Source organism: Falco biarmicus, chromosome 3 (genome assembly GCF_023638135.1).
Source record: "Falco biarmicus isolate bFalBia1 chromosome 3, bFalBia1.pri, whole genome shotgun sequence".
In the NCBI taxonomy this organism is placed as follows: Eukaryota; Metazoa; Chordata; class Aves; order Falconiformes; family Falconidae; genus Falco; species Falco biarmicus.
The window spans coordinates 102,517,782-102,530,901 of NC_079290.1; the positions used below are offsets into that span (position 1 = coordinate 102,517,782).

General features: G+C 40.8%; 1 protein-coding gene across 3 annotated transcripts in view; it reads left to right on the plus strand.

Annotated features, from left to right (window-relative positions):
• The window catches only part of ATP9B (ATPase phospholipid transporting 9B (putative)), a 167,936-nt gene that overhangs the window by 70,423 nt on the left and 84,393 nt on the right, over nucleotides 1-13,120 (plus strand). For all 3 annotated transcript variants that reach the window (XM_056330216.1, XM_056330218.1, XM_056330217.1), the window contains one exon: nucleotides 5,997-6,077. In XM_056330216.1, coding sequence (XP_056186191.1) covers nucleotides 5,997-6,077 — 81 coding nt within the window. The remainder of the gene's footprint in view (nucleotides 1-5,996; nucleotides 6,078-13,120) is intronic.

Genomic DNA, 13,120 nt, shown 5'->3' on the forward strand with positions numbered 1-13,120 from the left:
CATTTGAGAAATCAATTTCAAGTAGACTTTTTCTCACCCTAGGCTTCTACAGTGTCCTCTGTTGCTGAAAACTTCTCTTAAAAGTGAAAAATCAGGCAAGTTGCTTTCCAGGTATTAACTTAAAAATGTGTGTTGCTTTGTAATACATCCCTATATTTATTTCTGTTCCTAACTTGAAAAAACCATCATTTTACAGCAATTGTCTCGCTTGCCTGTGCAGTGTGTAATATGACCATGTGTTTTTTGGTAGGCTTAAAATTAATTCTGCAGAAACTTGATGGGGCTTGAAGCAGTCTGGTAAAAGACTGAGCTTTGCACTGTGGTGTGGGGATCAACTTTGGTTTGCGTTCCTCCACAAAATGTTCCTGGGATCAGGCCAAGGGAAGCTGCTGGGATGCGCTCCTCCCGCCATTCTGTTTGCATCGTGTGCTGCACAGGGTGGGCAGTGCGTCGTATTTGCACCCAGAGTAACTGACGTGGTGAAAACAGGTGTTCCCTGAAGGACCTTATCTAAATGGTTTGCTTTAGCTTTTGTGTTATTGAATCAAGCTGTTAGTGAAAAATATCTTGGAATTTTGGAACATGAAACTTCCCAAATAACCAGATCATTCATACCCGGTAAATGCCATTTTTTGTCTGTTCTGTGTAATGTTATCAAACAACGTTGCCACTCCCATAGGTAATATATTACTAAAATTCTGCTAATGTGCCTGGTTTGATGCACGCACAGCGGGAACATGGGAATTGGGGCCTGGCCCAGCCTTTCAGTTGCTACCTACTGCTTGTTTAAGGCACAGTAAAAAAAATGGCTAGTTCCGTTAGTCTTGTCTGTCTGAGCATATAGAACTTAGTGCCGTGCTTGTGTGGGCAGGTGGGAAGGTGCTGGTACCCCAGCAGTGCTCCCAGCATCAGGGCTGTCCCTCCAGCATCCCCGTCACCACTGGGCTGGGGTGGGCAAGGCCTTGGGAGGGGGCACAGCCGGGACAGCTGGCCCAGGAAGGGATGTCCCACGCCACATGGCACCTGCTCAGATATAAAAGCTGAGAGAGAGGAGGAGGAAGGGGGGGGCATTTGTCGTTTATGACGTTTCCTTCCGGAGCATCCGCTACGCGCGCTGAAGCCCCGCTTCTTGGGAAGCGGCCGTGCATCGCCTGCCCATGGGAAGTACGGAATAACATCTTCTGTTGCCCTTTGTTTCTGCACGCACCACCTTTGCTGTTACTTCACTAAACTGCTGCCTTCTTGACCTGGAAGGGTTTTTTTTTCCATTTTATTTTCCCCTGCCCCACTCTGCTGAGCAGGGCAGTGATGGAGCAGCTTGGTGGGCACCTGGCATCCAGCCAAGGTCAACCCACCACAGTCTGAAAGACGTGAAGCCTGTGTTTTAATTCAGTGCTGCCTTTAGACTGCACTGAAGGCTCCTATCTGTATGGGTGGCTGCAGAAATAGGTTAGGTTTCTGAGGTTACCTTGGTACGAGCTTGCGGTGAGCCAGCAGTGGGCTGCAGGGGTCTGCTGGCAGAGCCCTGGGGCACTCGGGGCTGTGGGGCGCAGCATGGGGTCCCTGTGTGCTGCCCCTCTGCCCCTGGGTTGGTGGGCTGGGTTCCTGCCCGAAGGGTCCGAGCAGCCCTGGTGCTGGCTGAGACAGTGTGGCTCCTTGCGGCAGTGCTTTTCCGGGGCTCCAGGGGCTCTCGGTGTGTAAAGCAACAGCTGTTCCAGTGTCTTCTCCATGTGCTTGCACTGCCTTTGCGAAGGTGAGGCTTACAGTTTGTATTTATATCTGAAAATATATTTTTAAATAATTTATGCATGCAAGTTGAACATAAAATAGACTGCAAACAACAGGATCACGTGTTTGACAGTATGCTCCCTCCGTAAGTGTTGCTTGGCTTGGTTTCTTGCCTGGCTGGGCGTGCAGGTGAGAGCACTGGCATTGGCCGAGCTGCCCAGCGTGGCGGGGCAGCACCGTAACCCTACCCGGCACCTAGCCCCGCAGACCTTCGGCACGTTTCTTAAAGAACAGATGACACCACCAAGACGATCAGTACAGATTTTGTTGTCTTTCTAAAGCACTTAATGTGATAAGAGAATTAAAATTTCAACGAGCCTTGTAATGAGGGCTGAGCAGCAAACCCGGCGCCAGCGAGGTTGGGTTTCGTGCCGGCGGGGCACCCCTCCGCTGGGGCGCCCGGAGCCGCTCTGCTCCAGCTGCTGTGATCAACTAGATTTATTAACAGCAATGAGGTCACTGTAATTTTCAATAAATGGTGACTTGCTGATTTATATCAGAAGATCCATACAGCAGTAAACAATACCATTTACATTTAATTAGTTTTATTGAACCAAAGGCAATTTTATTTGTAATGAACTACATGTTATGATTAAGAATGTATTTTAATGATCTTTAAGTAAGGTGAACAAATGTTGCCCTTGACCTAATAGGGGAGATTTTTCTATGTTATTGATAACTTTATGGTGATTTTTAAATTGTGAAATGCAAAAGAGATAGTTTTCAGTATTGTACTGTCATCAAGTCATTTCCTGACTTTCAACGTAGAAGCATGAAATACATTCTTCTGAATATAGTATTTTTTAAGTATGAGAAAATTAAATGCATATCAAGTTTTAAAAATCTCATCTACTTTTGTCTAAAAATAATTTAAATTTTTATTGCTTGAGATTCAAGTCTTTCATGTAGTTTCTTTAATCTAGAACTAGTACAGTCCCCCTACCCACGTTGTTTGGGGTTTTTTTCCCCTTTGAATAAGGTAGCAGCTGAGGCCATTTGCCTTCACTGTCTCCTAAAAGCAATATGATTTTTGACGTGGAATACTGTTCCCATTGAACATATTGGTTGGACTATTTGGCTTCGGCAAACCAGCAGCTCAGTGCTTATAGTGTGAAAATAATTATTTACTGAAGCTGAATTTCACAAAGATCAAGTCCCGTATTAGTTAAACCGTTAATAAAAAGTAGTTACCTTTTTTTAAATATCACTAAACCCTTTGTTTAAGGTGTTTCCCTTCTCCCTGCTTTTACATAGGGGGAAGCAATGACATAACCTAACCAGGTAAAATTTTCTTGCTCGGTGAGCATAAGTTACATTTACTTGTGGTGTTGCATACAGATCTTGCTGTCATCTTGTTAAATTCACCCTTGCGACTTCAGGACACTGAGGTGAGATGTGCATAGCTGCTACTGCTGGGAGAGCAGTACTCGGTGGAGGAACGGCTTTGTACTCTCACAGCAACCTTTCTGTTAAATGCAGTTCATCTGTCTTCTAGAACAGTGTCATCGTTTGCATTTCTCTTTCCCTTTTATTATAAAATTTCAGCTACTGTGTTTTATTGGCCTGAGAACAATGTCAGTTTGGAGTACAGAGCACTAGGCTACAGGAACAAAGTCCTTATCCCTTTTCTTTACCCTAATCATGAAAGAAATGTTTCAGAAAGCTGCTGAGAACATAAAATATGCTTGTATGTCTTTTTCTTTCTACTGCTCATGAATGAAATGCCAGTGAACTGCCACCCCAGAGTTCCCTCAGAGCACTAGCTTTACTTAGGCTTTTTAGTTTTGGGAAGAAACATGCACTTTGGAACACTGTGCTGGTTCTAGTTTGTGGCGTTCCAGAGTAATGCCACAGATGTGTAGGGAATGTGCAGATCTGTTTTCCAGAAAAAGTGAGTTTGTTTCAGAGTTGAAATTAAAAAAAAAAAAAAAAAAGGAAAACATGAAATTGGAGGTGTTAAATCAGAAATACAGGAGAACTAAAACTCAAAAGAAACTGAAGGAACGTGGTAGAAGTGTTTACATTTCAAATGCAACAAAGGAGAACATGACAGTAGAAGAAAATAGATTAGAAACCAGGAGAATATATTACTGTACAAATGCTAATATACTTAAAAAGGTGGATATTTCTGCTTCTTTTTATTCTAATGTTGCTTCCCACTAAGGCATTCTTTGAAAAGAGAGTTGTTCTTGGTTGACACGTTTCACTAGCAGTTTTTATTGTGCATATGAGCATGTGTGTGGTATTAGTTTTCTGCTGTGCTATCCACTACTGAGAGACTCTTCACTTTTCTTTGCATAATAAAGCACATAATAGCCTGGATTAGCTAAATTGTAGGTGATAACAGATTGGAAAGAAGTGAATGATGAAGATATAGGACACCACATGTGTATTAGTTTCATATGAATTATTTCTCGTGAACTTGATGAAAGTAGGTTGGAAGAACAAGGGCTCAATGAATGAACTTCATGTGAAAGACTACAATAAATGGCTAATGGTTTAAGATAAACATGATTTGTGAGAGTTAACGTTCAGATTTGATTCATGTTTTAAAAATCATGTGAAATAAAAACTCTGTGGTTTTGCAAGGTACGAAGTGAAAGATTTCTGCAGAATATAAATAGAAGTACAAGTTTGTTATTTCCAGAGCTACACTTTTTAAAGGAAAGTCAAATGTTTGATAAACATACAGTAGATTTAAAAATAAAATTAATTTTCATCTGGAAAAGTGGAAAAAATAATAATATTGCAAAAGCTGTAGCCATTTTATTAGAGAAACAAGGATACAAATGCATCATATTTTAAGACACTAACACAGGTGGACAAGTGTGCCTTTAGTTAATTTTTGTAATGTTCAAATATGTAATTTTCTTATATTCAAAATTACAAACAAAAAAGAATGGCGTGCCTTTAAAAATAGCTACATTGAGCCAAGGTGCCGCTACACGTCTGTGAAAGAGGCTGTAAAATTAATTTGGAGTTGGAAGATGGCATTCTGGCTAGCATGCACAGGGCGTTGTGGCCATGTAAGCTGCTCCCCAGCAGGGTGGCTGATTAATTACCCTTTTGCAAGGTAGATGCAGTGATAAAGGACGGAGGTCATACTGGCAGTTAGGTGCCCCACACGGTGGGAAGGTAGACACTTGCGTTTCATCAGAGGTTATGGTCTGAGGTTGGCTGGGGTTTGGTATCAAGCATCTGCTCCTCTCCAGAATAGAAACTGGATTGTGAATCCACGCGTGAGTGGTCCACTCGGGTTGCAGTCTCTTAGCTGATGTTGGTGCTGACCATCTGAAAAGCACCAGGAGGTTGGCTTTTGTCATGAGAAGTCCTTTGGGTCAGGTTTTTAACTATCAGTCTGCACTGTTCTGTCTGAGGGAGGTGGATGCTTCAGACCAATTACCTGATGAAGTCATTGTTTCAGAATGTAAGGTGATCCTCCCTGGGCCTCTAGGGACAGCTTTTAAGATCCAAAAATCATTTTTTTCCTTCTCCTGTTTATACCATACCACTCTCTATTTGTAGGGCCTGCTACTGTAGTATCTGAGATGCTCTTATTCTTCTTAGAGGGCAGGAATGTTCATGGGTTGTTTGCTGTCAGGAGTAGTAGTACTACTCATTAGACCCATTTTTGTCAGGCTAGTTTAGCATATCCCAGACTTCAAGCATTTGAGTGAGCCTGATGATGGATCTGGGCTCTCCTGAAGCTGATGGGGCTTTCCATGGGTTGACTGCAGGTGTGCTTCAGCCTTTAAACTTGAATCAATTCCATTGTTTCCTGCTGTGTTTGGTTGGTTTGTCCTTGCTGGAAAAGTAGTTTGTTTCCAGTTTCATTAAAAACAAAACGCACATACACACCCCGCTTTGTATTTAAAAGAACAAATATGTACAGTATTTGGAGATTATACTATTCGAAATTAAAGTGGGGCTGTTAAAGGAAAATGGATTAAGTAAAATTTCTAACTCATGTTACACATGTAAAACAGTTTGGTGTTTGAAAAGTCAACACATTTAAAATATCATCTTGGATCTGGTTGCTTTGTAGCAAGATGTACTGAGAAAAATGGCATGGTTCTTATATTGGGTAAAAATCTTGTGAGCTTGACTTAGGGTGGGATGATGGGGATCATAAACTGGGATCTTTGCCACTAAAAGGTTCTTCAAAATATGTGATTAAATAATAGTAAGTACGTTAATCTGTTTTACAGGATCTCTTTTCAATCAATGCTTATGTTTATGCTCAGAAGCCACAGCTGGATATTCACAGTTTTGAGGGTACCTTCACACGGGTAAGTAGTGTTGTACTTACACTTCTACTTCTCTCCTCTATTTCTTAATGTAAGTGAAACCTGTACTTTGTGTCAAAATTGTATCAGATCTTTCCTTAGCTTTACAGCCATACTTTTTTCCATGTTCCTGCCATGGCAGTCCTTCATTTAGAAGACATCCTGGTAAATATGCATTGCGGAAGGCTAATACAAAAATAATATCTGAAAAGCAGAATCAGAGAATTGGGTATTTGTTGGCATTGCTATAATCTCTTTATAGGAAAGCACTTGTATAGTAGTACGTATTGTTGGTTTCCAGGCATCTAATTTATTATTCCTATATGTCAAAAAAGTGGGCAAGTTGAATATGTTCAGTAGCCTGAGACGATGCAATTGTTACTTTACGTGCAGTGAAAACGTGCCTTGTTTAACAGCGTTTCTGTTCAAGGGAAACCTAGTATTCCCAAAGTTCAGTCATCTCAAAAAGTAAAATGAACCTAAAAACTATTTACGGAGGCTTTATGAAATCTTTTTTCCAGCTGTAACTATTCTCAAAACTAAACTCAAAAACTCAAATGAATATGATAATAATAATGCAATAATTTCTGTGACTTGTTTTAGTTATTTTCAAATGGTGGCCTGCTAAAGTTAACCCTTCAAAGCAGGGTGTCCTAATATGTGGTATTGCTTGTTTAAAAAAAAATAGATTTGTAGCATTATATTGGCAGATACAGCAGTTGTTTATGTTAGCCAGATTCATTGTTTAGTGGACTCATTTCTCTTGATAGTTTGTTTCTAAAATAATTTGAGAATTAACTACTATGGAGGTAGAGAGAAGGGCTTTTTTACCCAAGTGACTCAAATTGGTAATAGATTTTGTTCAGTAATTGGAGTTCCAGTTCACAATTCTAAGTACACTGATGAATGAGGTATTGCAGTTGTTGGCTCTCAAAGACCAATTTATACCAGTTATATAGTTCATGCTGCCTACAAAGTAAATTTCATTTGCCCACGCCTTCTAAAGCTGTAAGCAACAAGGTTTACTTAAACCTTGTATTGACCAATTGTCCAAATGAAACTTCTATTAACAGCTGTAAAATTCATGTTATTCCTGTCCCAGTGGCTAAGTGTGTACTTTTCTAAATACAAATTGAACTCCTGGGAGCCTTTTTAACAACACTGGTACGTGTAGAGATACTGGGAAATCGTCACTAAACAGTTGCTCCCCATTGTGGGTTCTGTTTGTATATGTAATAAAAGCTGTATGATTCCAGTATCCCTGATACACGTAAATAACCCTGATGCATTGTATGTTTCCAGATTTACATACGTGGTGTTTGGCCTCTTCAGTAGGAAGGGCAGCTCAAACTGAACGTGGGTGTGCATGTGTCTGAGGGCAGCGCCCTCACGTTTGGTTCAGTGGATCACACCGTAGATACTTTTAGAAGGTTGTTTCTCTGGGGTTTTTTTGTTAACGGCATGTCTGCTTAGTGAAATGTTGGTTTAGGACACCTGTTTACTGATTCATCTTTCTACTGCTGTAAGCCCTTGCTTACACTAAATCAGTTTTTGCATCCAATTTCTATTTTATGTTAAAGTAAAAAACATTCGTGTGCTTAGCGATGCTAATGAATACCTTTTTCCTACTTAAACATTGATGTTCAAAGAGTTCTTGCAGGGGTAGGTTGACAGGGTAATAGCACATTGATTTTTCTTTTCTTTTTTTTCTCTGTTATGAAGACAGAGGGCTAACAATGTAGAAGACAAACTTAGATAATTTCAAAAAGTACACGACCATAAAACAAAACAAACTTACCTGCACAGCTCTGGAGTTTTTAGGAGGGAGCAACTTCTCTAAAGCACTTCTATGTGAGAAATGTATCCCCAGCAAAGCTGACAGAAGACACTTTTCGCGGTACACCTCCATAACAGGTCCGGAGGAGTTAAAGCTCTTCTCCGCCCTGCCTGCCAGCTTCACGTGAAGTTAGTTTCCATTGTCCTCCATGGATTTTGGTGTTACACGCAGTCAGGGCATGGAAGTGAGCGTGTGTCTTTGAGCTTGTGGGAAGGATCATGTCTGGTCCTTAAATAATGGCAAAAGTTAATTCCTCTCCTCTTCTCCCCTCTTCTGAACATCCTATCAACAAACAATAGATGAGCTAAATCGGCGTTCTGTGAAAATGTGTAAGATAGTTTTATTTGTTCTCAGGGCATCATCTGTGTCTTGGCTGAGCTTATTTTGAAATAGATGCGCAGAACAGGGATTTACACAGAACTTCTAGAGTTTCTCTTCTGTCTGAGGCTCCTATGTAGTCTTGATAAATTAGGAAGCCATTTCATCAGTTCTGAAAAAGCAAGAGAAAATACACATCTGTAAAAAGCGAATGAACGGTAGCCATGCTTCTTAACCCAGGTGTTACCAGCTGGAGCCCAAGGAGTGCTCTAGAGCATCACGTCAGTGTGCACTGGCCTGACCAGTATTCCGACCTTTTGCTTACAGCTTCTGTGCAGAATCATGGAAGTAGTCTCTTCTGGTTTTGGCCTTGGCTGGCTTTTGTTTAAATTTAGGTCCTTTTTCCCCCATTCCCTTAAGAACTCTTTCCTTTAATTTCTCTTATATTGCAGCTCTAGGCTGTCACCTCAGTCTCTTTATTTACTTTGGGAATATATCTAAATTTTTTTTTTTTTTTCATTTTTGTACCAGTAGAAATCTCACAGAACCGATTCTTTTGAGTTTAGTTCATTCATCTGCTGTCGTAAACTCTTTTCCTATGGTACAGACCTATTTAGTATAATTTTTTCCAGTGTAGCATCTTGTCAGATGTTTAAAAATCTGCGTTAATGCAAACCCTGTTGCAGGTAGCTGTTGATATTTTGGAAAAATACATATGGAAATGTGAGCACTAAAAATTTTTGTTCGTTTATGAGTAGAATCTCTGGACTGGGGCTAATTATACAGATGTTTTCTTGGCTAAGTCTTCTATTTTAGTAGAGAGAATGTTGAGTCATTTTTATATATATATTATTTTTTTTGCTTCATGTTTGCTGTTGGAGAATTACCTGTTTGAAGCAATTGCTGTGTTCACTTCAGGCTGGCTTAATTTTATGTTGCCAGTGAAGGGCATGGCATTATGTCTTGTGACTCCTTTTCAAAAACTCACCTTCCTTGTTCTGGCACGAACAGCCATACGGACAGTCAGACTAGGGAGCTGATGCCTGACCCTGTCCAAAACAGGTATGCCAGTAAAAGGAACATAGCAAGAATTTTTTAATGGTGAGATTGGGGTGGGGAAGGTATCTCTTCCAGTGATGCACCTAACCTCATGTGCGTTCTTCCCCTTTCCTACAGAAGTTGGTGGGGGTGGTTGTGCTGCATCCTGTCAGGTAGGAGTAGGGCTAGGAAAGGTCAGATTGAGGTGGTACGTGGGTTCATTGGAGGATTAGGTATTTTGTCTCAAAGGTCTCTGTCATTGTCTGAAAAAAAAGTAGTTTTGAAACCTTTTAAATGGCTACTTGAAATTTGTCATCATCCTTGGCCAACTGTATTACAAATTCAGGACTGAGAGTAGGAAATATTCAGTTATTATTTCACTGCTCATCTTTCCCTTTTTCTCTGCACATGCAAGAGCTGTAGAGTAATTTTCTTTGATAGGAACTGTAGACAGTTTGAACCTCCATGGTCAATACTGCACATGACTTCAAAACCAGCCTGAATGTGAGGCTTGAATGCAATACTGAACTGCACTATTCTGATAATTAACTTAATTCAGAATTTAAAGAGCAATAAACATACAGCCACCAAATGAAATTCAACCCAGCAGACCTTAAGTGGAAACTTCATCAGCTGGACAAAGAACCTGTTGTATGTCAAACTTCTGCTGCTAGGGTGATTGATTTCATTTACCCCAAAACATGTATCGTTCTGTTAGCTGTAATAGCGTCAGAAACATTGCAGAATCATTTCTTCTTACCACTGACCGGGTCTTGTTCAAGAATTGATGTCCTTGTCCGTTCCTTGCTATATCTATCCCTACAGTCTCTCTCAAGGGCAGAAATAAAAATGTGAAACAGAGAAACTCATTATTTATAAATGCACTTTTTAGTTTCATTTGAGTAACTTACGACAAATGAAAAGTAAGGTTAAGTCCTCAGCCATCCAGGTATGGAAGGTGTGGTATCTGGTAATGAATGGTGGAAAGCTGGAAATGTTAGATGAGGGTGTAAAGACGTTAAAGGATCATAACGAAATAAGAAGCTGCTAACTGATCGGCCAAGCTGTTCTGTTGGTGAGCCTGGCAAGAGTGGAAAGAGCTATAGCTCGTTAGATGTTTTCCTATTTTGGATGACCTGCAAGAAGGCATTTCACAAAGTCTTGTAGCAGGTAGACATCTGACAAGTGACTTGTTCCTGGCTGTGTTGGCAGCTCTCCGTAATCACTGCAGGGCTTTTGATTTCTTCTTGTAGTATGGAAGAGTCTCATGTCTTAAAATTTGCTCACGGAAGACTAAACTGAGGCAGATAAAAGACGTTCCTCACGTAGCATCCTGTGTGGAACAGTAGCCAGAAGCAGGCTGCTGGGAAAGAGAATACAACTAGAGTAAGGAGGTGGTAACACTTTCTCATTCTGTCTCTCATGATCTGAGAACTTCCTGAATCAGAGCTGGTTTCTGTGAGTAATCTGCAATGAATTTTCCTTCTTTAAATTTACCTGGTCTCGCCTTGAACCTTTTAGCATTCAAATAGGAAGAAGTTGTACGAGTTACAAATTTTTATGGAGAGCAATTGCCGGTTGTTTCAGTTTTGCTGGCTGTATTTAGGGCTTCTTTGTCTGGGTGCCCATTTCATAGACTCCTGTCGTGTTCCTTACTAGAGTTCAGGTTTATTTAGCCATACCAAGTGTGGAAGCCACACTGACCACCCTTGTTTCCCCTTTTAAATTAATCATAGGTGATTTAAATTAAATGTACATTTAAATTAAATCATAGGTGTTTTTTCTATAGCTATTTTGTCCTGAAGTCTTTCTTTAGTCTTATCTAAAGTTACAATTATGAAGGTATGCAAGGATACAGCAGCGAACGTTTCTTTGACTTCTACAGCTTTTCTGTATCTCTAATTCTGTACATGAATTCTGTGCTAATGGCTAGTTAAAACACAATGCTCCTGTCAAAATTCAAATTCTTTCTTCATGCTGTAATTCAACATAATGCAAAAATGACTACTTCAGTTTGATTGCAGTTTTACTAAGTGGTAGCTGGGAAATTATCTCTTTCAGTGTTTGCGGGGAGCTATTTGGAGTCCCACTGAGGACAACAGGTATTCGGTATGGAACTTCTGAGGGCAAAATACAAATGCTTTTTCATTTGTTGAGACTAATTGCATCGCAAGTCCTATCACTGTATCTTGATTGTGAAAAACAGACCCATTCATTTCCATGAGGTTGCAGCCTTTGACTGAAACACGGGACCTATGTGGTCAGCTCTGTTTATGTGCACCATCCCATTACGTGCCTGCCCGGGACACCTCTGACAAGCTCAGCATGATTTGTTCTTCAATGTACAGCAGTGAGTCCTGATACACATTTTTCCTTGTTGTCCTGGTGTGGATAGTTTTTGGATAAAGTTAATTTTCGGTAGCTGGTGCAATGCTGTGCTTTGGAGGGCAGTGTTGATAAGCCACTGATGGTTTTAGTTGATGCTGGGTGATGTTTATACCAAGTCAAGGACTTCTGGATTTCTCAAGCCCTGCCAGCAAGAAGGTTGGGGGGGCACAGGACTAGGGAGGGGACACGGTCAGGACAGCTGACCCCAGCTGGCCAAAGGGGTATTCCATACCATGTGACGTCATGCTGAGTATATAAAGTGTGTGTGTGTAGGGGGGGTGTTGGCTCGGGATGTCACTGCTGGGGGACTGTCTGGGCATCATTCAGCTGGGGTGGGCAGTTATATTCTGCATACTTTCGGGGGTTTTGGTTGGGTTTTTTTCCCCTTCCCTTCCCATTTTATTCCTTTCTCCCTTCTCCCTCCTTTTCATTAAAAATGTTATTTTTGTTGTTATTATTTTATTTTATTCCAATTATTAAATTGTTTAAATCTCAACCCACAAGTTTTGCCTTGTTCCCAATTCTTGTCCCCATCCTGCTGTGGGTGGGGGAGTAAGTGAGCAGCTGCATGGTACCTACTTGCTGGCTGGGGTTAAACCAGGATGCTTGTACACCTATACATCATTTTCAGTTGACCTAGTGATGCAGTGAGAAACTTCACAAATTTCTTTTTAAGAATAGTTGAGCAGAATTTCCTGGTTTTTTTGCAGTATACGATGTTAGGCAGAACTGTAATAATCAAGCAAGCTGAAACACTTTGAATTATGCAGAATATTTGTGGATGATAAAAAGTAGCCAAGGTGTGTTGCTGGGAACAAGCTGTGCAGATCATGGCAAGTCACGAAGTTAAGATTCCTGTTTGGTGCCCAGCCCATCACGGGGGTTGAAGGTAGCAGCCTTCCACTCTGGTCACAGCTGGCTCATCGGCATTGTCCGTGTGGAAGAATTTCAGGGAAGTTGTCCTGTTAGGGTCAGTAATCCGTGAAAAAACCCTAACAGGAATGAAAAAGTTCCATATATCTTTTCAAGTCACATATGACCAGTTCGTGTCCTACTTCTAGCCTTGTAGAAACAGATTCTGAAACCTCTTGTTACATTCCTTAGGGAAGCTTACCACTGGACGTGGTTGTTTTTCGGCATTCCAGTGTAGGTGCCGATGTCCCCGGGGACAGCCATTCCCCAAACAGCTGCACTTATATTTTGACTATATTACTAGCATCTTCCACTGGAAAAACTAGTATTCTTGAATAGGTCCGACTTGAACTTCTATACACTGCTTAATTAGGCTCTCGGGAGGCTGAAATAATTACAGAATCTGAATAACCCAGGTACAATAGCAAATCAAACCAGGAATCTAAGCATTATGAAGTTAGGAAAAATATAAACAAAAATTAGGCTGTGGATGTACCCCATCAAAGGCATCTCAGAAATAAGTTACTGTTACAAAGGTGATTGATAATTGCCA